Consider the following 25,147-nt stretch of genomic DNA (forward strand, 5'->3'; position numbering starts at 1 on the left):
GAGGCTTTTCACCCATCGAATCGGGACAGATTCTCCAAAGGCGCGACAACTGGGGAATTGTGCCCAGTCGTAAATCACAGCATAATCGCTGTATTGCCAATTGAGTGATGAACGATTGTCGTAACAGCGTCATTTGGTTGACTGGTATCCTCGAGGGAAGGGGTCGTTGGCCTGTCTGTGCTCTGGACACACAGAAATAAGCCTAACTCTTTACTGCCGTAAGAATCACCATTCAGTCCCTAAAGTCTCTCTACCATCTATAAGGCACAAGTCAGGGGTGTAATGGAATACTCTCCACTTGCCTGGATGAGTGCAGCTCCAACAAGACTCAATAAGCTCAACACCATCCAGGACAAAGCAGCCCGCTTGATTGCGCCCCCTTCCACGAACATTCACCCTCTCCATCACCGACGCACAGTAGCAGCCGTGTGTACCATTTGCAAGATACCATCCTGGCTGAGGTTGTTAATGAAGGCCCCACCTTCTCAATCTTACCCCTCGCCGGAAGTGTGGTGAACCTCAGGTTAAGTCACCATCAGTCAGCTCTCCCCCCTCAAAGGGTGCAGCCTATGGTCATCCGGGACTGTGGTGACTTTACTTACCTACTACAAGATGCACTCACCTAGGAACTCACCGAGGCTCCTTCGGAAGCACCTTCTAAACCCACGATCGCGAGAAGGACAAGGGCGGCAGGCACGTGGTGACTGTCTGTGTGGAGTTTGAACGTTCTCCCCGTGTGTGCGTGGATTTCCTCGGTGCTCCGGTTTCCTCCCACAGTCCGAAGATGTGCAGGTTAGGTGGATTGGCCATCCTAAATTGACCCTTAGTGTCCAAAATTGTCCTTAGTGTTGGGTGGGGTTACTGGGTTATGGGGATAGGGTGGAGGGGTTGACCTTGGGTAGGGTGCTCTTTCCAAGAGCCGGCGCAGACTCGATGGGCCGAATGGCCTCCTTCTGCACTGTAAATTCTAAGACAAAGAAACTGAAGGCACCCTTCATTCAAGATACCAACTTTATTCAGAAGTAATAGCGATACATTTGAGAGAAAAAAATCAAGGTGAAAAATCGACACATACAATTCACGCCCAAAGTTTATCTAACATTATGATCAAAATAGCATGAAGATACTGCGTATAGTATAAACTGCTTTCAGCTGAGCTGACGGTGGGTAGTTTGAGAAATTCTGCTCGTCTTATGTGTAAAGTGAGGTGTAAAATTACAGCTTTGCACAGTGGCCGCTACCAACCATATTGTCTCCGGGCCTTCTGGTGGACACAGGGAGGGAAAGCTGTAATCTAGGTGGTAGCATGGAGCAAGAAACACCCCTTCGCTCCCACCTTACAGTGGCTGCATTGGCAGCCTGATGTGCACATTGATCGGCTCCCATTGATTCAGGCGAAGTAATGGCCGGATTTAAAAACAAAACTCCCGCCCTGCTTCAAACTGTCCCTTTCCCCCGACTTCGAATGGTAACATTAAACTCAGAGACTGATGACAACCAACTTTCCTGGCTGTGAATCGGATATACCCCTGAGTAAGAGCGTTTGATTCAAGTCCAATTGGCTTCTTGTCCAGGCGAATGCACCTTAAGGTCTTAAATCTTACAGAATACAAAAGCAATACTTAATATAACAGGGGAAACAACTAAAGTAACAGGGTAGGTGACACTGCCTGGATGCCCCGATGAAGAGACACGCATGGTCATCTACCCTGCAATAGGATTCTACTATCCCGAGCAAGGCGTATAGAAAAGGGAATTATATATGCCCTTGAATCTAAATTGTCGTTTGCAAAAGTGTCCTCGAATCTAATGCCAGCAGTAAGAATGCAATTGTTAGCTCTCAGCTCATAGACGCAATGTAAATGTTTATATGACACATGCCGTAGGATATAGACGCAACTGCGAGTTTCAAATCAATAACCCCATCGAATGAAGTTACTGAAAGGAGCATTTTGAAAAGTGAATTCGCCATTTCAAAGAAGCGGGGTTGACCGAATTGACGGTGAATCTGTGATCACAAATTTTCAGCATTTCGAATTCCCAGCGAAATATTTCCCACTTGAATCCATTCCATCGTGGAATCCGTCCTGGTTGCAGCGACTCGAGCAATTCGAAGAGTCTGCGTGCAAAGAACAAGTTGACATTTTAGAGTCATAACGTTGTACAGTACAGAAGGAGGCCACTCGGCCCATCACGTCCGCACGGCTATCAGGTACACATCTGTAGAAACATATAAGATTATGAAGGGAATAGATAGGATAGATGCGGGCAGGTTGTTTCCACTGGCGGGTGAAAGCAGAACTAGGGGGCATAGCCTCAAAATAAGGGGAAGTAGATTTAGGACTGAGTTTAGGAGGAACTTCTTCACCCAAAGGGTTGTGAATCTATGGAATTCCTTGCCCAGTGAAGCAGTAGAGGTTCCTTCATTAAATGTTTTTAAGATAAAGATAGATAGTTTTTTGAAGAATAAAGGGATTAAGGGTTATGTTGTTCGGGCCGGAAAGTGGAGCTGAGTCCACAAAAGATCAGCCATGATCTCATTGAATGGTGGAGCAGGCTCGAGGGGCCAGGTGGCCTACTCCTGCTCCTAGTTCTCATGTTCTTACGTTCTTATGTTCCAGTCCCATTTTCCAGCCTATGCTCTGGCGATTTAACCTATCTGTCCCTCGCAATATCTGTACATTTCAATCACGCCCCCCCCCCCCCTCCCTCAGCCCACCACTGCTCTGAGGCAAACAACCGCAGTCTATCCAGCTTCTCTTTATAGATGAAACATAGGCTTATGATCAGGAACAGGGTAGGAGATTCCTCCCCTGAGAATGCTCTGACATTCATTGAGGTCTATAGCCCAACACTTCATTCATGGTCGCTCAGATCTGGCACCCTACCGAGGCCCACTCTCCTGACCTATCCCCGTACCCCAGTAACCACATTGAACCTTTTGGGCACTAAGAGGCAATTTTACACGGCCAACCCACCTAACCCGCACATCTTCAGATTGTGGGAGGACACATGAGCACCCGGAGGAAAGCCACACAGACGCGGGGAGAAAGTGAAAATTCCGCACAGCCAGTCTCTCAGGTCTCTAAGGATAATAGAGCTTTCTTTAAATAAGGGGGTCGAAACTGCAGACAGTGCAGACATTGTTCAGGGCACCGTGCGTCAGGCCACAATCTTCAAATTGCTTATTGAGTCATCTGATCGGAATTGCGTTAGGATAAGCAACTGAGTGCTTAAGTCACCGATATAATGGAGGGAGCACGGTGTCAAGTTGCATACAATGGAATCCCACACCTGGTTGGTTTAGAAGAGAGAGGAAGACCATGGGAAATAGGAGAAGGAGTGGGCCATTCAGCCCATCGACGCTGCTCCTCGAGAGCATGGGCAACGGACAATGCTCATTCTCCATCACAATCTCCATGTCCTGGAGCGCACTTTGATGACGGGCCTTACCTTAACATAGCCACACCCTGGCCGTCATCATGACATTGAAGGCAATGCTTTTGAAAAACAAAACTCTCAGTCCTATCACCGTCAAAGACAGGAAATTCACCCTCGATCGATCTGTAACGATGAAAGGAACAGGTAATCGACGTGGTTAAATGGATCCATCATATTGCATGTAAAAACATTTCTATACCACAAAAATTGAGCATTCTGAATTATTTAGCCACTTGGCTTTTACCTCAGCATATATCTGTTTCTCCGTCCCTTTACCCCTCCTCTCCCTTATCGATCCATACACCTCTGCATCCATCCATCCACACATCTCTGCATTTATCTATCTATCTATATCCGTCTGTCTGTCTGTCTGTCTGTCTGTCTGTCTGTCTGTCTGTCTGTCTGTCTGTCTGTCTGTCTGTCTGTCTGTCTGTCTGTCTGACTGTCTGTCTGTCTGGTTGCAGCTGTATAGAATCTTAGTTAGGCCACACTTGGAGTATAGTGTTCAATTCTGGTCGCCACACTACCAGAAGGATGTGGAGGCTTTAGAGAGGGTGCAGAAGAGATTTACCAGGATGTTGACTGGTATTAGCATTAGCTAAGAGGAGAGGTTGAATAAACTTGGTTTGTTCTCACTGGAACAAAGGAGGTTGAGGGGCGACCTGATCGAGGTCTACAAAAGTATGAGGGGCATAGACAGAGTGGATAGTCAGAGTCTTTTCTCCAGGGTAGTGGAGTCAATTACTAGGGGGCATTGGTTTAAGCTGCGAGGGGCAAGGTTTAGAGGAGATGTACGAGGCATGTTTTATACTCAAGAGTAGTGGGTGCCTGGAACTCGCTGCCGGAGGAGGTGGTGGAAGCAGGGACGATAGTGACATTTAAGGGGCATCTTGACAAATACATGAATAGGATGGGAATCGAGGGATACGGACCCCGGAAGTGTCGAAGATTTTAGTTTAGACGGGCAGCATGGTCGGCGCAGGCTTGGAGGGCCGAAGGGCCTGTTCCTGTGCTGTACTTTTATTTGTTTCTATCTATCTATCTGTCTCTCTCCCAGCCCCCCAGTCCCCTCTCTCTTTCGTTCTCTCTCTCTCTCCATGCCAGCATCTGTTTTCCTTTCTATCTGTTGGTCTGAATTCCTGGCCATATGTCCACTGATCGGTCTGTCTATTTGGTAGTATTTTATCTAGAAATGTTTTGAATAAAGGACTGACCAGTTTCCATGTCCATTGATTCTGTCAGATAATCATCGGGGCTCGGACAATCGCGTTTGTCTGGAACTGCAAACAAATATTTGACTTATTAATTGAAGACGTTACTTTATTGCAGCTATTTCTGTTATCAATACTACTTTGAATAACGTTTTATAATAATTTTATTATTATTTTTATTTTTTAATATAAATTTAGAGAACCCAATTATTTTTTTCCAATTACAGGGCAATTTAGCGTGGCCAATCCACCTACTCTGCACATCTTTGGGGTGTGGGGGTGAGACCCAAACAAACACAGGGGGAATGTGCAAACTCCACACGGACAGTGACCCGGGGCCGGGATCGAACCTGGGACCTCGGCGCCGTGAGGCAGCAGGATTATTATTATTATTAAATGACGCCAAGGCATTTCTCCAGAGGAAAGGGGCTTTTCAATGTCGGGTTAGTATTTATGCCGCACCTAAATTCGACGACAAATTGGTGGGCAGGACCTGGATGCTGCCCTGAATTCTAATCCTTATCTATTTTTTTACTATTACTATATCCCATATCTAAGGAAGGACGTGCTGGCCTTGGAAAGGGTCCAGAGGAGGTTCACAAGAATGATCCCGGGAATGAAGAACTGGTCGTATGAGGAACGTTTGAGGACTCTGGGTCTGTACTCATTGGAGTTCAGAAGGATGAGAGGGGATCTTATTGAAACGTACAAGATGCTGCGAGGCCTGGATAGAGTGGACGCGGAGAGGATGTTTCCACTTGTAGGAACAATTAGAAGCAGAGGACACCATCTCAGGCTAAAGGGACGATCCTGTAAAACAGAGATGAGGAGGAATTTCTTCAGCCAGAGGGTGGCGAATCTGTGGAACTCTTTGACGCAGAAGGCTGTGGAGGCCAATTCACTGAGTGTCTTTAAGACAGAGATCGATAGGTTCTTGATTAGTAAGGGGATCAGAGGTTGTGGGGAGAAGGCAGGAGAATGGGGTGAGAAAATATCAGCCATGATTGAATGGCGGAGCAGACTCGATGGGCCGTGTGGCCTAATTCTGCTCCTATGTCTTATGGTCTATGGTCTTAATGCATTTACGGGATGTGTGCGTCACTGGATAGGCCAACATGTACGCAGACCATGTGGTGCTGATTCACCCACAGTGCTGTGGGGAGGGAGCTAGCTGATCTTGCCCCAACGACAGTGAACGACCGATATAGTTCCAAGCCAGGATGGTATGTGGCTTGTAGGGGAACCTCCAAGTGGTGGTCTTCCCAGGTATTTATCCCATGTCCTTCTGGATGGTATTGTTCGTGCATTCGAGAAATGCTGCCGAAGGAGCCTTGTTGAGTTCATGCAGTGGGCGTTTTAGTAATAGTAAAAAGTAAAGTCGCTATAGTCCCAGATGACCATTGACCGTTTTCCCCTTTGAGGGGGAGAGCTGACTGGTGGTAATTTAACCTGAGCATCATCACACCTTGGACGAGGGGCAAGGTTGAGAAGGCGAGGCCTTCGTGAATAACATCTTGTAGACAGTCCACATGGTTGCCATTGTTTGTTGGTGATGGAGGGATTGAGTATTTGTGAAAGAGCTACCAATCAAGTGGGCTACTTTCTCCTGGATGGTGTCAAGCTTGTTCATTCTTGTTAGAGAGTCACTCAGATACATAGAAGATAGGAGGAGGCCTTTTGGCCCTTCGAGCCTGCACCACCATTCGTCACGATCATGGCTGATCGTCCAACTCAATAGCCTAATCCTGCTTTCTCCCCATAGCCTTTGATCAATTTCTCCCCAAGTGCTATATCCAGTTGCCTCTTGAATATATTCAATGTTTTAGCATCAGTGACTTCCTGTGGTAATGAATTCCACAGGCTCAACAGTCTTTGTGTGAAGAAATGTCTCCTTATCTCTGTCCAAAATGGTTTACCCTGAATCCTCAGACTGTGACCCCCGGTTCTGGACTCACCCGTGCAGGTTCGGGAGAATATTCACCACCCTCCTGACTTGTGCCTTGTCGATTGCGGACAGGCTTTGGGGAGTCAGGAGGTGAGAGACTCGCTGCAGGCGCCCCACCCTCTGACCTGCTTTGGGGGCCATTAGGTGACGAGTTCAATTTCTGGTCAATATCAATGGCGGAGACATGCAATTTCTTCTGAACATAAACATCGTCACTTACCAACTCTAGGTACCCACGTGAGATTTCCGGAGTAAACGTTCTCCTCATGTATCGCCTTGCACGCGATGTTCACCGATTCCCCGGTCTGGGGGAAAGTCAAGAAGCCCGAGTTCTTGTAATCCCCATTGTTCGATAGGGTAGTTGGTCTTGTCACATTTTTCTCCACGTCGGTCCCGGTCCCCATTAACAGGTTGATATTCTTGGGGGAGAAGTCTGAAGCCAAGCACACTGCAGCCGTGTTGCCCTCAATGTTTGCAGTCGGTGGGTAAAAGATGCTGAGCTTCGGTCCTTTAGAGCCTGCTTTATCTGAAAATTCAAGAATTGAAAAGAAAGTGAGCAGAATCTGACAATGTGACATCCTCCAGTCTGCAGGGCATCACACGGCATTTTTCCCCCCAATTAAGGGGCAATTTAGCGTGGCCAATCCGCCTACCCTGCACATCCACCCTGACCTTCCCGTTGCTTGCCATTTTAACACAAGACCCTGCTCCCATGCCCACATGTCTGTTCTCGGCCTGCTGCAATGTTCCAGTGAAACGTCCGGTTCGGCGCCCCCAGCCTCCGCACGGGGCTAAACCGCTGGCTTTGAAAGCAGACCAAGGCAGGCCAGCAGCGCGGGTTCAATTCCCGTACCAGCCTCCCCGAACAGGCGCCGGAATGTGGCGACTAGGGGCTTTTCGCAGTGACTTCATTTGAAGCCGACTTGTGACGATGAGCGATTTTCATTTCGTTTCATTTCAGCACCGAATTCCACAACTTCAGGTGATCAGCTCGGCCCCACCTCGGCCCATTTCTGTTCATCCCATTTCATTTCAACTGTCTTTTTACCATTTCTTTCTTGTACCCCCCCCCCCCCCAATCTGATAATAATAATCATTTATTGTCACAAGTATGAAGTTACTGTGAAAAGCCCCTCGTCGCCACATTCCGGTGCCTGTTCGGGGAGGCCGGTATGGGAATTGAACTCGGGTAGAAATCTGCTATTCAGCCAATTCTCTGCAATATTTGTTTGCTGGAGCAGTCACTAATTCTGGGGTAGCTCTGCATATATTTAGTAAATGCTGAAACGAATCCTGCGAGGTGTAGAAGCTTTTCAGCTGCAGGTGACAGTCATTGACTTATCTGTCTCCAATCAAGACAAGATGGTGCTTTTGGACAATCCAACATTCTATCAACGTGAAGTATGTCTAAGCCCAGTTTGGCCCCTCTATACCTGCTACCCTCGGACAATATAGATGTATTTATTCATCCAAGAGATGCGTGCGATTTCTTTGCCCATCCCAATTGCTCTTAAACGGACATCCTTGCTAGGCCATGTGGGAGGGGTGCGGCAGTTTAGAGTTACATGTCGGCCAGGCCAGGGACAGCAGAGTACCTTCCCAAAAGGGCCAAATGGGTTTTCGCGGCAATCGTTTCAAAGGACAAAGAAAAGTACAGCACAGGAACAGGCCCTTCGGCCCTCCAAGCCCGTGCCGACCATGCTGCCCGACTAAACTACAATCTTCTACACATCCTGGGTCCGTATCCCTCTATTCCCATCCTATTCATGTATTTGTCAAGATGCCCCTTAAACGTCCCTATCGTCCCTGCTTCCACCACCTCCTCCAGCAGCGAGTTCCAGGCACCCACTACCCTCTGTGTAAAAAAACTTGCCTCGTACATCTCCTCTAAACCTTTCCCCTCGCATCTTAAACCTCTGCCCCCTAGTAATTGACCCCTCTACCCTGGGAAAAGGCCTCTGACTATCCACTCTGCCTATGCCCCTCATAGTTTTCTCGACCTCTATCAGGCCGCACCTCACGGTCGTTCCAGTGAGAACAAACCGAGTTTATTCAACCTCATAGCTAAAGTTTCTTTCAGACTTTCCATTCTAGACGTTTGTTGAATTCAAATTTTGTCGTGGGATTCGAAGCCTGGCCCCCAGTGCGTTACCCTGGGTCTCTGAATTGCTGGAACCAGACAATAGCACTACGCGACCACCTGAGCCGCGATCAGTGAACATAAGAGCAAGAGTAGAGCTTACAGTCCATCTAAACGGCTCCGTCATTCAATTAGACCATGCCTGATCATTCCCCTCAATGGCACTTTTCCACACTTCCCCATATCCCTTGATATCATTGGACTCCAGAAATCTATTGATTTATGTCTCCATTACTGAGACGCCACGGGCTGCTGGGGTACAGTATTCCAAAGATTCACCACCCTCTGCGTGAAGAACCCCGTCCTCATCTCAAGTCTTCAATGGTCTACCCCTGATTCTGAGACTGTGTCCACTGGTTCTAATCTCTCAAGCCCGGGGAAACATCCAATCTACACCTTCCCTGTTGCGCCCTCGAAGAATTGTGCAGGTTGAAATTGGATCACCTCTCGTTCCTCGTAACTTTACTGACTAGAAGCCCATTCTCCTCAATCCCTTCTCCTAAAATTAACTCAGCATCTCTAACATTAGTCTGGTGACCACCGGTTGAGCTCCCTGCCAGGCAAGATTGACAATGGTCGACTTAAACCCCTCTCCCTTACTAGAAATACATACAAATACATGGTTTGCGTCTGTGTGTGTGCATGTGTATGCCTGCATGTGTGCTTTTGTCTTAGGACAGGACATTATCGTATTTTGTGTGAGCACTAGGTACAAATTGAAAACTTTAAAAGTTTCACAGTGTTCCACAGTGAGTTTTGACCCAACGCCAAATATTAGCTTGTTGGTATCGCAGGCAACAGAATGCTACCCAGATCTTATAAATCCCATTGTCCGCGTGGAGTTTGCACATTCTCCCCGTGTTTGCGTGGGTTTCGCCCCCACAACCCAAAGATGTGCAGGGGAGGTGGATTGGCCACGCTAAATTGCCCCTTAATTGTAAAAAAAATGAATTGGTCGCACAAAATTTCTTTTTAAAATGCCATTTTAACCTAATTCGGGGGTAGCTCTGCATATATTTAGTTAATGCTAAAATGAACCCTACAAGATTAAAATCCCATCACAGCTGGCTGGTGGAAGTTAAATCCCCCATTAAAGTTCTCCATTTGCACATAGAAGTAACCAACTGCTCGGGAAGTATTTGATGTCAACAAGATTTCGATATGTGCGTTTGACATGTTATAGGTCTTTTGCATAGGTGTGTGTGTCTGTGTGTGTGTGTTTTATATTGACGCACTTGTGCGCGTGTGTTTCTGTGTGTGTCTGTCTGCGCGTACGTGCCTGCATGTGTGTTTTCTGTGTGCGTTTGTTTGCTTGCGTCTGTCTGTGTGTGTGTGTGTGTATGACCCTGTGTGTGTCTGTGAATGAGTAAAGGGTGTGCAGGGAAGTGATGTGCAACACAGGGCTGTTAGATTTAAAAGAGGTGAATGTGGTGAATCTGAAGGGTACGTTTGTGTCGAGCTGAATCAACAGTTAATCGAGGCCGATTTCCAAAGGGGAGTCTCACGTCTTCATATCATCCGGCCTTTCAGAGCCCGTCCCACTGCTGAACCACCAAGCTTCACCTGCCAGACACAGTGTGTCTACTTATGCATTGAGAGTTGGATTCTATCCACTTAAAGCTCATCCTCCAAATGAAAAGCCTCCCCCATTATTTCTCATAAGCTCTCTGCTCACTTGCAATTTGTCAAGACACCGTCGAGAGAAAGCAGAAATCGACATGGCAGAGCCTGAAGGAAACCTCAGATTGTACTCACTTGGCAAAACTGTCAGGTGGCTTCCTCTGCCAAACGTGAGCTTTAAAGTACGGTCATAGTAATTAGCACAGTGCTAAGAGCACAGGCATAAACCTCCCATTGGACTGAATATGCCGACGCCACTTAATACAGGGTAAAACTTTATGCACCTGCAGAACTTCTAACCCCAAACCGCCATTGGCCATCTCTGAACAATGGACATGTTTTCATTGGCCATCTCTGAACAATGGACATGTTTTCATTGGCCATCTCTGAACAATGGACATGTTTTCATTGGCCATCTCTGAACAATGGACGTGTTTTACACACAGCTTGGAATAGCAGCTGGAGCACATGGACTTCAGCGGGTTCAAGAAAGGGGCTCACTACTCCTTTCTCAAGGGCAACTAGGGATGACCAACACATCCTGGCCTAGCCAGCTGTAGCCACATCCCACGGAAGAACAAAGCCAGGACGCCTCAGTCACTTATGCTCCAACCAGATCCTAACTGACGACTTTCGATGACTTACTGGGTTGCACAGTGACCTTGGTGCCGCTGCCAAAGCGGAGTTTCCAAGTTGCTGCAGTAGCACATCTGTACATTCTGTGTCAGAAACAGGCCCAACCACAGGAGCAGAAATAGTTTATTTCTGTGTGTTTCCCTAGTTTGAGCTTTGAGTATAATGTGACATTCAACTTGCTTCAATGGACAGGGCATGTTATCTCCAGAAAGAAATATAACCCCCGCCCCCCCCCATTAAATTCAATTCCATTTGCCTCGCTCTATTTGAAACGCACGAGAATTGGACAAAGAGTCTGTAATTGATCGCCTTCCCTTCCTCCCTGCCAGATGTTTCTATCGGCTATTGAGTTGGATGATCAGCAATGACCATAATGGATGGCGGAGCAGGTTAGAAGGGCCATCTCCTGCTCCTATTTTCTCTGTATATTGTGGCCCAGAGGGAATTTTTGATAGGTCATTGGCCTTTTGGAGTGGTGTCTCAGTTTTGGAGACGTCAGGAGGGGGAGGTGGGCAGTCCTTTCCACACCCTAACTACTCTCTGAGTAAAGAACCTACCTCGGACATCCCTCCTATATCTCCCACCCTGAATCTTATAGTTATGTCCCCTTATAACAGCTACATCCACCCGAGGAAATAGTCTCTGAACATCCACTCTATCTATCCCCCTCATCTTATAAACCTCTATTAAGTCGCCTCTCATCCTCCTCCGCTCCAAAGAGAAAAGCCCTAGCTCCCTCAACCTTTCCTCATAAGACCCATCCTGCAAACCAGGCAGCATCCTGGTAAATCTCCCTTTCCAATGCTTCCACATCCTTCCTATAGTGAGGTGACCAGAACTGCACACAATACTCCAAATGTGATCGAACCAAGGTCTTGTACAGTTGCAGCATAACCTCACGGCTCTTAACCTCAAGCCCCCTGTTAATAAACGCTAACACACTATAGGCCTTCTTCACGGCTCTCTCCACTTGAGTGGCAACCTTCAGAGATCTGTGGACATGAACCCCAAGATCTCTCTGTTCCTCCTGGTGGGACTTCCAGTCCGTGAATAAATGTGGGATTGAAAGCTGCTCTCAAACTGGTCACCGAGCAGCAATCATGGATTGGTGTCAAGACCTATTTGTTGCACTAGTGCCCTTTCTAGAAGGAAATCTGCCATCCCTACCTGGCAATTAGACAAACAAGAACAAAAAACAAAGAATAAAGAAAAGTCCAGCACAGGAACAGGCCCTTCGGCCCTCCAAGCCCGTGGCGACCGTGCTGCCCGTCTAAACTACAATCTTCTACACTTCCTGGGTCCGTATCCCTCTATTCCCATCCTATTCATGTTTTTGTCAAGGTGCCCCTTAAACGTCACTATCGTCCCTGCTTCCACCACCAGATAAGACCAGCAGATTTCCTCCCCTAAAGGGACATTAAAGGAACAGCTGGGTTTTTACAATTGACGTGAATCGACTTTTAATTTCAGATGATTGATGAATTGAAACTTCATTATTTCCGCTGTCGGATTTGAACCGAGGTCTCTACAACACTAACCCAGTGTGCAAATCCTCTCCCATCTATCTTATTAAAGCTGATCCTACACATTTAATGCCTTCATTTTCTTTCACTCAATACTTTGGCTCTCCGCCCACTTGCTAGGCTCCAGGCACATAGAACAAAACAAAGAAAAGCTACATGAAACGGAATGAAGAAAACCTCAGATTGCACTCACCCGGTACAACTGTCACTCGAGTGCCGCCGCCAAACTTCAGCGGGTCTCGATATAGCACAGTGCAACTGACACAGACATAAACCTCCCATTGGAGTGGAGATGCAGACGCCATTTAATCCATTGCAAAGCACACTCACTAAATCTTGAGCATCTCAATGTATTCAGTTCACACTAAGCTAAGACCTTGAGGTGCCTGTTTTCATTTCAACTCCAAAATCCGTGAATAATTCACCTGCATCTCATAACGAGTGGATCCCATAACTAGGATCTTTGGGCCCAGTGACCACCTTTTGTGGTCAAAGACTTTATGATGTGCAGAACTTCTAACCCCAAGGAGCCAATGGCCATGTATGAACAGTGGAAATATTTGCAGGCAGTTTGGAATGGTCCTTAGAGCACATGATTTCAAAGGATTCAAGAGGCCACTCACTATCATCTTCACAAAGGCAAATAACGATGGTAAATAGCTATGGACAGAGGCTGGTTCGACTCGGGTTAACCCCCTTAGCACAGAGAATTCTGAGGGGGTGGAACGGCTGGAGGTTAACAAAATTAGGAAGCATATGGATAGGGTTGATAGGAAGTAATGTTTCCCTTTAGTTGACGGGTCACAAAGCAGGGGCTGTAGATTTTAGGTCACGGACAGTACATTTAGAGGGGGGAGTTTGAGGGAAAGCTCTTCTACCCAGAGGGTGCTGGGAATCTTCAACGCACTGCCAGAAAGGGTGGTCGAGGCAGGAATTCTCACAACATTTAGATGAACACTTGAAATGTCAGAACACAAGGTCACAGGCCAAGTGCTGGGAAAATAGAATTTGAATACATTGGTGGCCGGGCCAGACCTGATGGGCCCCAAGCGTCCCGTTTCTTGCTGTAAAATGCTATGACTCTAGCCAGCGATGTTCGCCTCCGAAATATGAATACAACAAGGAAGCTATAGTTATCTATGCTCTGAACAAATATATTTTGCAGGGATATTGGAACAAGGACTTTTCGTATCTTTTGTTCTAATCAGATCCAAATTGAATCCATTAAGACACTTACTGGGTCCCACAGTTAGCTTTGTTCCACCGCCGAAGGTAAGCTTGAGGGTTCTCCAGTCTACACAGTGCTACCAGCTGTTACAAAATTACTTCCACCACATGAAGCGTATCACAAACTGCCTCCCTTTTTGGAGCATATTTTGACATTCTATTTGACTGCACAGGTAACGGTATGTCGGGGCTGGTTTAGCACAGGGCTAATTCGCTGGCTTTGCATGCAGACCAAGGCAGGCCAGCAGCACGGTTCAATTCCCATACCGGCGTCCCCGAACAGGCGCCGGAATGTGGCGACTAGGGTCTTTCCACAGGAACTTCATTTGAAGCCTGCTTGTGACAATAAGGGATTTTCAATTTTCATATCCTCTGTTAAAATTCCTTATCTTTGTTACAATGGATATATATATATATGCATATAATTCATCTCCAGGATGTGGGCCACTCTAGCTGGGCATTTATAGCCGATACCCATTCCAGACCCACCTTGCCGTGGGTCTGGAGTCACATGTAGGCCAGGCCAGATGTGGCCGGCGGATTTCCTCCCCGAAAGGGACATTGAGGGACTCGCTGGGTTTGTCCGAGAATTGACATCATTCGACTTTTCATTTCAGCATATTGTTGAATTGAAATTGTATCATTTCCCACAGTGGAATTTGAACCGGGCTCACTCCACCAGTCCTCCCCCATCTATCCTACGACAGCTGATCCTGTAGATTTAATGCCTTCATTACCTGAGTGTAATCCCACCAAGGCAGCTGGTGAAGATTGAATTCAATGAAATTCTGCAATTAAATGTCTTTTGATGACCATGAAACAATCTTCCATTGTACGCCTGTGAGTCCGGAGTCATATAAGACCATCAGACATAGGGGCAGAATTAGGCCGCTCGGCCCATCGAGTCTGCTCCGCCATTCAATTATGGCTGATATTTTCTCATCCCCATTCTCCTGCCTTCTTCCCATAACCCCTGATCCCCTTATTGATCAAGAACCTATCAATCTCTGTCTTAGAGACACTCAGTGATTTGGCCTCCACAGCCTTCTGCGGCAAAGAGTTCCACAGATTCACCGCCCTCTGGCTGAAGAAATTCCTCCTCATCTCTGTTTTAAAGGATCGTCCCTTTAGTCTGAGATGGTGTCCTCTGCTTCTAGTTTTTCCTACAAGTGGAAACATCCTCTCCGCGTCCACTCTATCCAGGCCTCGCAGTATCCTGTAAGTTTCAATAAGATCCCCCTCATCCTTCTAAACTCCAACGAGTACAGACCCAGAGTCCTCATACGTTCCTCATACGACAAGTTCTTCATTCGAGGAAGGAGCTTTAGGAGCTACACTATGCACTGGCTGAAACAATTCCTCCTCATCTCTGTTTTAAAGGATCATCCCTTTAATCTGAGATGGTGTCCTCTGGTCATACATGTAGGCCACACAGGGTTAGGGTGGAAACAAAATTAATAAACCAGACTGGTGTTTACGACAACCGTTTCATGGTAAACTTTTAATTTCATGGTGGAATTTGAAACCAAGTTATGTGGATCTTTGCATTACTAGTGCGAGTTTCAACCATCGGCCATTGCAAGACTATTTGAGGGGTGAGCAGATTTTTATAGGTGTCCCTTCCCGATTTGAGTTTCCCACTGGCGCCAAACCTAACTTGAAAAGGATCATAAAAGCACAATTCCCCAGACATAAATCTCCTACTGCGATAGTTGACTCAGATTTCACCTCATAGTGATGGCATAGTGTGATGGAAGAGAGCACTAATTCCGATACGGCCTTGTATTGTGAGCCCACTATAGACCACAAGGCGTAAATCATTCCCCCCCCCCCGCCCGAAGTTCGCAGTTTCTGCCTCAGCTGCTCCAACACAGGGAAGATGGGCTGAGTGGTCTCTTGGGACGGTCTAAGCGTCAATGAACTTGAAGAAGACTGTCTAAGCCAAGGCTTCCAGTGGTTTTCTGTCCCCCTCTCCCCTACTACAAATATATTTTAGCACAGTGGGCTCAGTAGGTGGCTTGTAATGCAGAACAAGGCAGTAGCGTAGGTTCAATTCCCGTACCAGCCTCCCCGAACAAGCGCAAGAATGTGGCGACTAGGGGCTTTTCACAGTAATTTCATTGAAGCCTACTTGTGACAATAAGCTATTATTATTATTATTTTGCAGCTGTATGTGAACAGAACGTTTTCGTATGTTTTGTTCTGAACACAACCACATTGAAAACATGAAAATACTTACTTGGTTCCACAGTTAGTTGGGTCCCACTGCCAAAGATCAGCTTGACACACAGTGCTACCAGCTGTCACAAAATCGCAGCCAACCTCATGAACTGTAATACATATTTCCTCTCCTTCTGGAGTATACTTTGCATTCTATTTGCTTTCACAGCCTGGACAGGTTAAATCCATTTTCCATTCAAATTCATTACCTTTGCTTTTCGCTGGGAGACGGCTGCAGGGTGGTAATGCAACCGGATTGGGAATGCAGAGAGCAGAGAACGCTGCTCATGCCCTGTGGGAATGGGTTTCTCGACATGCATTCAATAAATCATAGATTATCATAGAATTTACAGTGCCGAAGGAGGCCATTCGGCCCATCGAGTCTGCACCGGCTCTTGGAAAGAGCACCCTACTTAAGGCCAACATCTCCACCCTATCCCCATAACCCAGTAACCCCACCCAACACTAAGGGCAATTTTGGACACGAAGGGCAATTTATCACGGCCAATCCACCTCACCTGCACATCTCTACAAAGGTGGGATTGAAAGGTGGTCCCGATAGTGTTGAATGAGCAGCAATCGGGGATTGTTGTGAAAACCTATTTGCTTCACTAATGCCCTTTGGAAATCTGCCATTGCTACCTTGTCTGGACTAAACGTGACCCCAGAGCCAGAGTAATCGGATTGAGTCCAAACTGAACTCTGCAATGGCTTCCCACGCCTGGAATTCGGGAATGGGCAGCTGAGTCTGAGCTTGCCAGAGAAGTTGAATCCCCGAGAAAAAAAGAACAGACATACAATTAAACGGATAGTATTTCATTTGTTAACTCTGCTTTCTTTCCTTGCAGCTGAGGGGTGTTTCCATCAGCCTCGGTTCTTATATCATATTTCTGATTGATTTACAAGAGGGAAACAGACGTTGAGTTTGAAATATGCTCTATGTTTAGCTGACTCGACTGCTACTCCAGATTACGGTAGCACAGTGGTTAGCACAAATGCTTCACAGCTCCAGAGTCCCAGGTTCGATTCCGGCTTGGGTCACTGTCTGTGCGGAGTCTGCACATTCTCCCCGTGTGTGCGTGGGTTTCCTCCGGGTGCTCCGGTTTCCTCCCACAGTCCAAAGATGTGCAGGTCAGGTGGATTGGCCATGCTAAATTGCCCCTTAGTGTCCAAAATTGCCCTTAGTTGTTGGGAGGGGTTATGGGAATAGGGTGGAGGTATGGGCTTGGGTCGGCTGTTCTTTGCAAGAGCTGGTGCAGACTCAATGGGCCAAATGGCCTCCTTCTGCACTGTAAATTCTATGAAACTTTCCAAAAGGGAGTTTCATATCTTCATCATAATAATATAATTCTACCCTCCAGTCCCTGCCACGTTGTTTTTTCCTTAATTTAGAGTACCCAATTCTTTTTTCGAAGTAAAGGGAAATTTAGTGTGGCCAATTTACCAGCCCTGCACATCTTTGGGTTGTGGGGGCGAGACCCACGCAGACACGGGGAGAATGTGCAAACTCCACAGGGACAGTGACCCGGTGCCGGGGTTGAACCTGGGTCCTCCGTGCCATGAGGCAGCATTGCTAACCACTGCGCCACCCTCCTGCCCGGTCCCTGTCACATTATTGATGCCCAGAATTCTCCTGACTCCAACCTCTCTAAGCATTGGAAGCCGAGTTGGATATAAGTATTTTTTATTCATTTTCGAGATGTGGGTGCGGCTGCCTTGGTCTGCATTTCTTGCTGAAACCACATTCAAGGGGGCACTTTGATAGTTGGCCATGTTGGTGCCTGCCCGGATTCACATGCCTCCAGGTAAATGCAATGTCGGCATTCATAGCGAGGGGATTCGAGTACAGGAGCAGGGATACCTTGCTGCAATTGTACAGGGCCTTGGTGAGGCCACACCTGGAGTATTGTGAGCAGTTTCGGTCTCCTTATCTGAGGAAAAATGTTCTTGCTCGAGAGGGAGAGCAGCGAAGGTTTACCAGACTGATTCCTGGGATGGCGGGACTGACGTACGAGGCGAGCTAGAATCAGTTTGGATTGTATTCACTGTTCAGAAGAATGAGGGGGGGATCTCATAAAAACCTCTCAAATCCTTACAGGATTGGACAGGGTGGATGCAGGAAGGATGTTCCCGATGGTGGGTGCTTCCAATACAAGAGTCGCAGTCTGAGGATGCGGGCGAGGTCATCTCACCTCTTGGCAAGGCTTGGGCAGAGCTCGTTAACCAGCTTCTTGAAGCTTACTGTCTTGGAGGAAAGCCTCCACTTGTATTGCACCCACTGCCTTGCCCCCCCCCCCCCCGCCCCCGCTCCCCCCCCCCCCCGCCCATTCCATAGCATCAACAAGAAAACAACATGAAATAGGAGGGGGCAGAAGTCTCAGTCCTAATTATTTGGTACAATCGACACCGATGTGCTTCTGCCCTTGGGAAGCGTGCTGGTATAGTCATAATGCCCTGGACTGCAACAACTACCCAGTCAACAACCTTCCATTGGAGCAGCTCATGCAGATCTCTACTTGTTAGACGGCGGATAAGCTCTAACATTCACTGATCGGGGTCGGGAGCAATCCTCTAGACAACGATCACAGCAAACCAATTCCAAAGACGAGCAAACATGGTTCACCTGAAGTTAAAAGTAACTGTCTTACCTATCCTAATAACAACGGGTCGACTGGCCTCCTTCAGAGTATTGACTGGCTGCACATGGGCAGGATCTCTTTCACTAATTTGTCAGTGCTGCTGTTTTAGATTGTGAAATGTTTTGCACCTATATCAGGAAATTGCATTGCTACTGTTCTTCGCAATAGGAAGTACAAATTGAAGGCATTCAAAGACTTACTGGGTTCCACGGTGAGTGTTGTTCCACTGCCAAAGATAAGCTTCTGATATGTATTTAACACAGCGATAACAGGTGCTACAAGAATAAGCCCAACCATAGCAAGGGGGCTCGAAGAGTTTTCTAAAACCAGATTAGGTTACTTCCAGGCAACAATGGAACTGCTTCTGTTCCAGGAGCCGCTCCCATCTGCAAACTGGCGTGCGTTTGGGAGGATTCTGTAAGTTGACACGCTTAACCTGTTTGGCCGCATTATCAATGTTTAGCACAGGGCTAAATCCTTCCCTACATTACCATGTGATATACACCAGCATCAGTTTACAAACAAGTGAGCAATTGACCATGAAGCAAGATGGCCCATTCTCAGAACGTCACGGGAGCTCAGTAGATTCTAAAATGTGTACATTGCTCGCCCTCCAAGATCGAGCATGCACCACAAGGCAAGTACAGGGGCTGGTTTAGCACAGGGCTAAATCGCTGGCTTTTAAAGCAGCCCAAGGCAGGCCAGCAGCACGGTTCAATTCCCATACCAGCCTCCCCGGACAGGCGCCGGAATGTGGCGACTAGGGGCTTTTCACAGTAACTTCATTTGAAGCCTGCTTGTGACAATAAGGGATTTTCATTTCATTTCACATTTATAAAATGGTGAGCGGTTCTCCTAAATGTTACTCACTTGGTTCGACAGTCAATTGAGTTCCGCCTCCAAAGATTAGTTTACTTGCATACCCTGCCCCCACAGTAATATGAGCCAGTTCTGAAACATGACTGCACAGGTTCCACCACTCAAAGAAATATATTTTATACCAGGTTTTAATTCACACAAAACCCATTCTTTTGCAGTTTGCGTTTGGATATTATAGACCACAAAACGCCGTTAATGGGTTAAAGCATATTTATTTTTTCTTACTAGGTACCAACTCACTTTTCCAATTCTCATAAGACAGCTGATAGCAGACACTCGTTTACACATTAAAGAGGTAGAATGTTGGGGATGGGGAAGGTTAGTCGACGTCTTTACATTTGTCATTACATTTACATTTAACTGCTTCAGTTCTGCTGATAGAGAGGATCAAGCACACGAGGAGGTTGGAGAGAGTAGATAGGGAGAAACTGTTGCCACGCCGAGAAGGGCCAAGAACGAGAGAGAACAGATTTAAAGTGTTGGCAAGAGAAGCAAATGTGACGTGAGAAAATAAAACTTTTTTCGCACATCCAGTGTTTCCGGGTCTGGAATGCACGGCCTGGAAGCGTGGTGAAAGTTAGGTTCACTCGAGGCATTCAAGAAGGTTTTAGATGATTGTTTGAATGGAGACTGCGTGCAGGGGTACCAGTAAAAGACAGGGAGATGGCATTATCAAAAGTTGCTGTACAGTGACATTTTGACAGAGAGATCCCGTTGAGGGGACACATCACTCACCGACTACTAGAACGAACACAATTGACTGCACTGTTTACTTTACGCTATGGGATTCTAAGGAATTCTATATTTAACAGAACGCTTTGACTTAATAACCCACGTGCACATTAAATCAATGACAGTAACAGTTTATACTTACTTGGTTCCACTGTAAGTTGTGTTCCTTTGCCGAAGGTAAGCTTTTCAGTATAGACCACAGTGCTAAACGTTGGTGCAGAAACTCGTCACCAGACAGAGAACCGTTCTGAATTCTATAGAAGTGATAACTATTACACATTTTACACCCCCACAATACCAACTGATCTCCATGTTATAACACAGGCATAGAGGAACTAAGCAAGGTGCAAAATGGTTTACAATGTTGGCACCAATGATAGTTATGGGACTCATTAACTTGGGCTTATTTCTCCTGCAAATTGCATGTGAGTGGATCGGGCGGTGGTTGTTAGGAATACGGGAAAGTGTGGTGCGGAATTAAAATGCCCTCTTTCCAAACTGATCTCCTGTGACAAAGCGATACAATAAGAGCTGGAGTAGGCCTTTCTCCCTTCCAGCATGCTACACCATTCAATATGACACTGGCTGATCCTTGAACTCAAGTCCACCCTTACACGTTCTCACCATACCCCTCCATGCCTTTAGAGTCGAGAAATCTATCTGATTCCATCTGAAATATATTGAGTGGTTTGGCCACCACAGCCTTCATGGTGGAGAATTACTCAGTTTCACCATCCTCTGTGAAGAATTTGCACCTTAGCCCAGCCCTAAATGACCGACCCGTTCCCTGACACCATGACCCTCTAGTTCCAGATTCCCCAACCAGGGAAAAACAGCCTCCCTGCATCTAATATTCCCAGCCCTGTTGCAGTTGTATCCCTTTCAATTAGATCCCCTCTCATTCTTGTGAACTCTGGTGATTACAGGCCTCGTCAAGCCAATCTCTTCGATCCTGCCTGCCAGTATCAGTCCTGCATTGGGAAACTTTCTATCTTTTTAAAAAAACCAGTCAGTTTTCATTTGAGCTCTGGTGCCAATAGTTACCTGGTAACTCTTCGTACGTCCTAGGGTTTTAGACGTTTGAGGGACGCTTAATGTATGACTGGGCAGCACGGTAGCATTGTGGATAGCACAATTGCTTCACAGCTCCAGGGTCCCAGGTTCGATTCCGGCTTGGGTCACTGTCTGTGCGGAGTCTGCACATCCTCCCCGTGTGTGCGTGGGTTTCCTCCGGGTGCTCCGGTTTCCTCCCACAGTCCAAAGATGTGCAGGTTAGGTGGATTGGCCATGATAAATTGCCCTTAGTGTCCAAAATTGCCCTTAGTGTTGGGTGGGGTTACTGGGTTATGGGGATAGGGTGGAGGTGTTGACCTTGGGTAGGGCGCTCTTTCCAAGAGCCGGTGCAGACTCGATGGGCCAAATGGCCTCCTTCTGCACTGTAAATTCTATGATAATCTATGACTGGCAAGAAGACATTTGTTTCCACACAGTATGTTTCCTTAAGTTGGCTTTTGTTACTGGCAGTTAACAATTGCTCTCCCACTTTTACAATGAGGTCACACATTTCTGTGTCGTCAATGCATCTTCTCAAATTGATACTAATAGATTATACTCACTTGGCGCGATGGTCAATTTGGTTCCACCACCGAAGTATAATGGTCTATAAGTAATGCCTTGAACCATGATACATCTACATGTCAAATGCGTAAATGGTTGAGAGTTCTAAATGCACACATCCAAGGGCAGTGGGTGGGAGGATTCCTGGTTTGCTTTCCAACGAAATTCTCAAAGTGTTACAAAAATACAGCTTTGGGATTCCATTAGAGTTGGACCCACTGGAAATCTCAACCCTTCCACCCCACCATCCGCACTCAACCCCTCTCTATAAGTAATTCAACAGCACTTTTTGATGCCAGCAGGCTGTTTGAATTTGGATTCAATTGAAATAAGCAACATAAACATTACTTCTCATTTCAGGCAATGTTCTTTCACATCTTACTGCACGCACACACATCATGAATCTCACTGAACCGCGAAGTAGCACATTCGTGTAGGGGAGGCGGTGGTGCAGTTGCATTGTGACAGGATCACTAGCCCGTGACCAGGGCAATGTTCTGGGAATCCGGGTTCAAACCCCACCACTGCAAATGGTGAAATTTGATTTGAATACAAGTGTAGCAATAAACATCTCATGAAGAGCTCGAAACCATTGTCAATTGTTGTAACAGCCCGTCTGGTTTACTAATGCCATGTGACTCCAAAAGAATACCCTCTGAATGTACCGAATAAAGCAGTCAGTTTAAGAGCAGTTGGGGGTGGATAATAAATGTTGGTCCAGGCAATGAGTGCAAGGTCGGCCATATTGGATTGAGGAGAGATTTCTGCATTGATCTTGGAGGATATTTGTGTAGCACATTCAAAAGATAGATATAGCGGGTGAGGGGGGTGATGCTGTCAGGATTAAGGATGTTGGGAAAGGTAAAGTGGTTTAGCTAGGTGATGAACCATATCTTTGAGACCTGCCCACTCCTGTTCATATTTATTATCTCCTTAATAATTAGAATGCGATATGAATTGCAGATAGCACTTTCCGAACCCTTTATTGATCATGCACTTGGATGACATTTCCTGCTCGAATATCGATTAACAGAAGCCATCAAACGGTGCATGATCCATGATGTGGTACAAAAGTTGCAAACTGTACCTGTAAGATGTTGACATGTTGATGCAAAGGCTGAACGGTTGGTGCAAAGAGGGATTCGATGACTCATTGAAGGGAAAACAATTGTTGGGCGATAGAAGCAAGGACTGATTGGATTGGTCGTTCAAAGATTCGGCCAGGCGACCATGGACAAATGGCTTCTTCCTGGAACATAGCATCCCCACATTTTGTGCACCAGAAACATTCTTTAAACTTTTGTGAAGGTTTTGTTCTGCCCTGTACTGGTGACAGACATAAAAGGGCTAATTGTATGTTTCCAAATCGGTAAAGGAGGGAAACTCCTGAGAATATAGGGATAGGACCAGCCTGCTCGGATGATCAGGGGGTTGGATAGGGTGGACAGTGAGAGCCTTCTCCCGCGGATGGATATGGCTGGCACGAGGGGACATAACTTTAAACTGAGGGGTAATAGATATAGGACAGAGGTCAGAGGTAGGTTCTTTACGCAAAGAGTAGTGAGGCCGTGGAATGCCCTACCTGCTACAGTAGTGAACTCGCCAACATTGAGGGCATTTAAAAGTTTATTGGATAAACATATGGATGATAATGGCATAGTGTAGGTTAGATGGCTTTTGTTTCGGTGCAACATCGTGGGCCGAAGGGCCTGTACTGCGCTGTATTGTTCTATGTTCTATGTTCTATTTGTCGGGCAACACGGTAGCACAAGTGGATCGCACTGTGGCTTCACAGCGCCAGGGTCCCGGGTTCGATTCCCCGCTGGGTCACTATCTGTGCGGAGTCTGCACGTTCTCCCCGTGTGTGTGTGGGTTTCCTCCGGGTGCTCCGGTTTCCTCCCACAGTCCAAAGACGTGCAGGTTAGGTGGATTGGACATGATAAATTGCCCTTAGTGACCAAAAAGGTTAGGAGGGGTTATTGGGTTGACGGGGATAGGGTGGGAGTGAGGGCTTAAGTGGGTCGGTGCAGATTCGAATGGCCTCCTTCTGCACTGTCTGTTCTGTGTTCTATGACAAGTGTAATGACTTCAGGGAAGTGTTTCAGAACAGGCTGGATTGTAGTTCAAATGAAATAATCGAAGTGGCAATGGTTGGTGAACCTATTCTAACTATCTACAGTGCTGTTTAATAATTGTGCTGCACTCCCGGGTCAGTGAAACATCTCCCGCTGCTCCACACTTGTTTTTTCATGTTTAACCCCAGGGAATGATTAAAATCATTTTGAGTTGAAAATCGCAACGCTCTCATCTATTCCGGTCATGTCTAACCCCGAGTCCCGCTGCTAGCTACTCACCCAGCCCAGACAACTGAAATAATTACAATATCAATGCGGCTTTATGTCTAAATCAAGTCATGGGCTGAAATAACATCTTGAGGGATCATATTACAGGAGTGGATACTTACAGGGTTCCACAATGACCGTGGTTCCGTTGCCAAAGATGAGCTTGTCAGTAGTTCCATATCCCACACACGGTTTCATCCCATAACAAGATCCATTGGCGTCTCCTTTGCCTCTCTCCCTCTGTGCTGGGTACCCCTTCTTTCTGGATGGGTCAGGCAGGGGAATAAACTGGAACGCGTCTTCATGATGCGCCTGTCCCAGCTTGTGGACACTTGGAGCGAATATCCAGATGAAATGGACGGAATGTGAGGGTTAAGGGGGTCCGGGGTAAATGTGGGGTAACCTTGGGGAAGAGCACTGAGGTATGGAGAGAGGTGTGTACGGTCCTGCGGGGCTGGGAGGTTATTGTACAGGGGGTAAGGCAGATTGAACTACAGTGCGTAGCCCAAATTCACACAGTGATACACGCCAGCACAAAAACTCTCCAGATGCTGCTGCTGTGGGAAGGCTCATGTGATCTCCCCGGCAACTGCAAACATCAATTCCATTCCGAGACCCACCTCTCCCCGAGTTAAAAAACCTCCCCTGGCACTTCACATGAGCTCTGGCTGAAGGGATATTTGACAAAGGCAATTGTGAGGACAGGTGATCTGGAAACAGGGTCAAATGGATAAAGTTGTCATGAGAATTATTTTGTTTTTTAATATAAATTTAGAATAGCCAATTATTTTTTCCAATTAAGGGGCAATTTAGCGTGGCCAATCCACCTCCCCTGCACATCTTTGGGTTGTGGGGGCGAAACCCACACAGACATGGGGAGAATGTGCAAACTCCACACGGACAGTGACCCAGGTCCGGGATTCGAACCCAGGTCCTTGGCGCCGTGAGGCAGCAGTGCTAACCACTGTGCCACCC

At 46.8% G+C, this 25,147-nt stretch overlaps 1 gene segment (V, D, J or C); it reads right to left on the bottom strand.

Moving 5' to 3' along the window:
* Positions 1-997: 997 nt before the first annotated feature.
* LOC140418184 (T-cell receptor alpha chain constant-like) lies at positions 998-24,661 on the bottom strand. The segment is given in 5 exon segments: positions 998-2,119; positions 3,454-3,564; positions 4,656-4,721; positions 6,818-7,123; positions 24,295-24,661. Coding segments are annotated over 4 exon segments (558 nt in total).
* Between the last annotated feature and the right edge of the window lie 486 nt (positions 24,662-25,147).

The sequence above is a fragment of the Scyliorhinus torazame genome, chromosome 5 (assembly GCF_047496885.1).
Source record: "Scyliorhinus torazame isolate Kashiwa2021f chromosome 5, sScyTor2.1, whole genome shotgun sequence".
Taxonomy (NCBI): domain Eukaryota; kingdom Metazoa; phylum Chordata; class Chondrichthyes; order Carcharhiniformes; family Scyliorhinidae; genus Scyliorhinus; species Scyliorhinus torazame.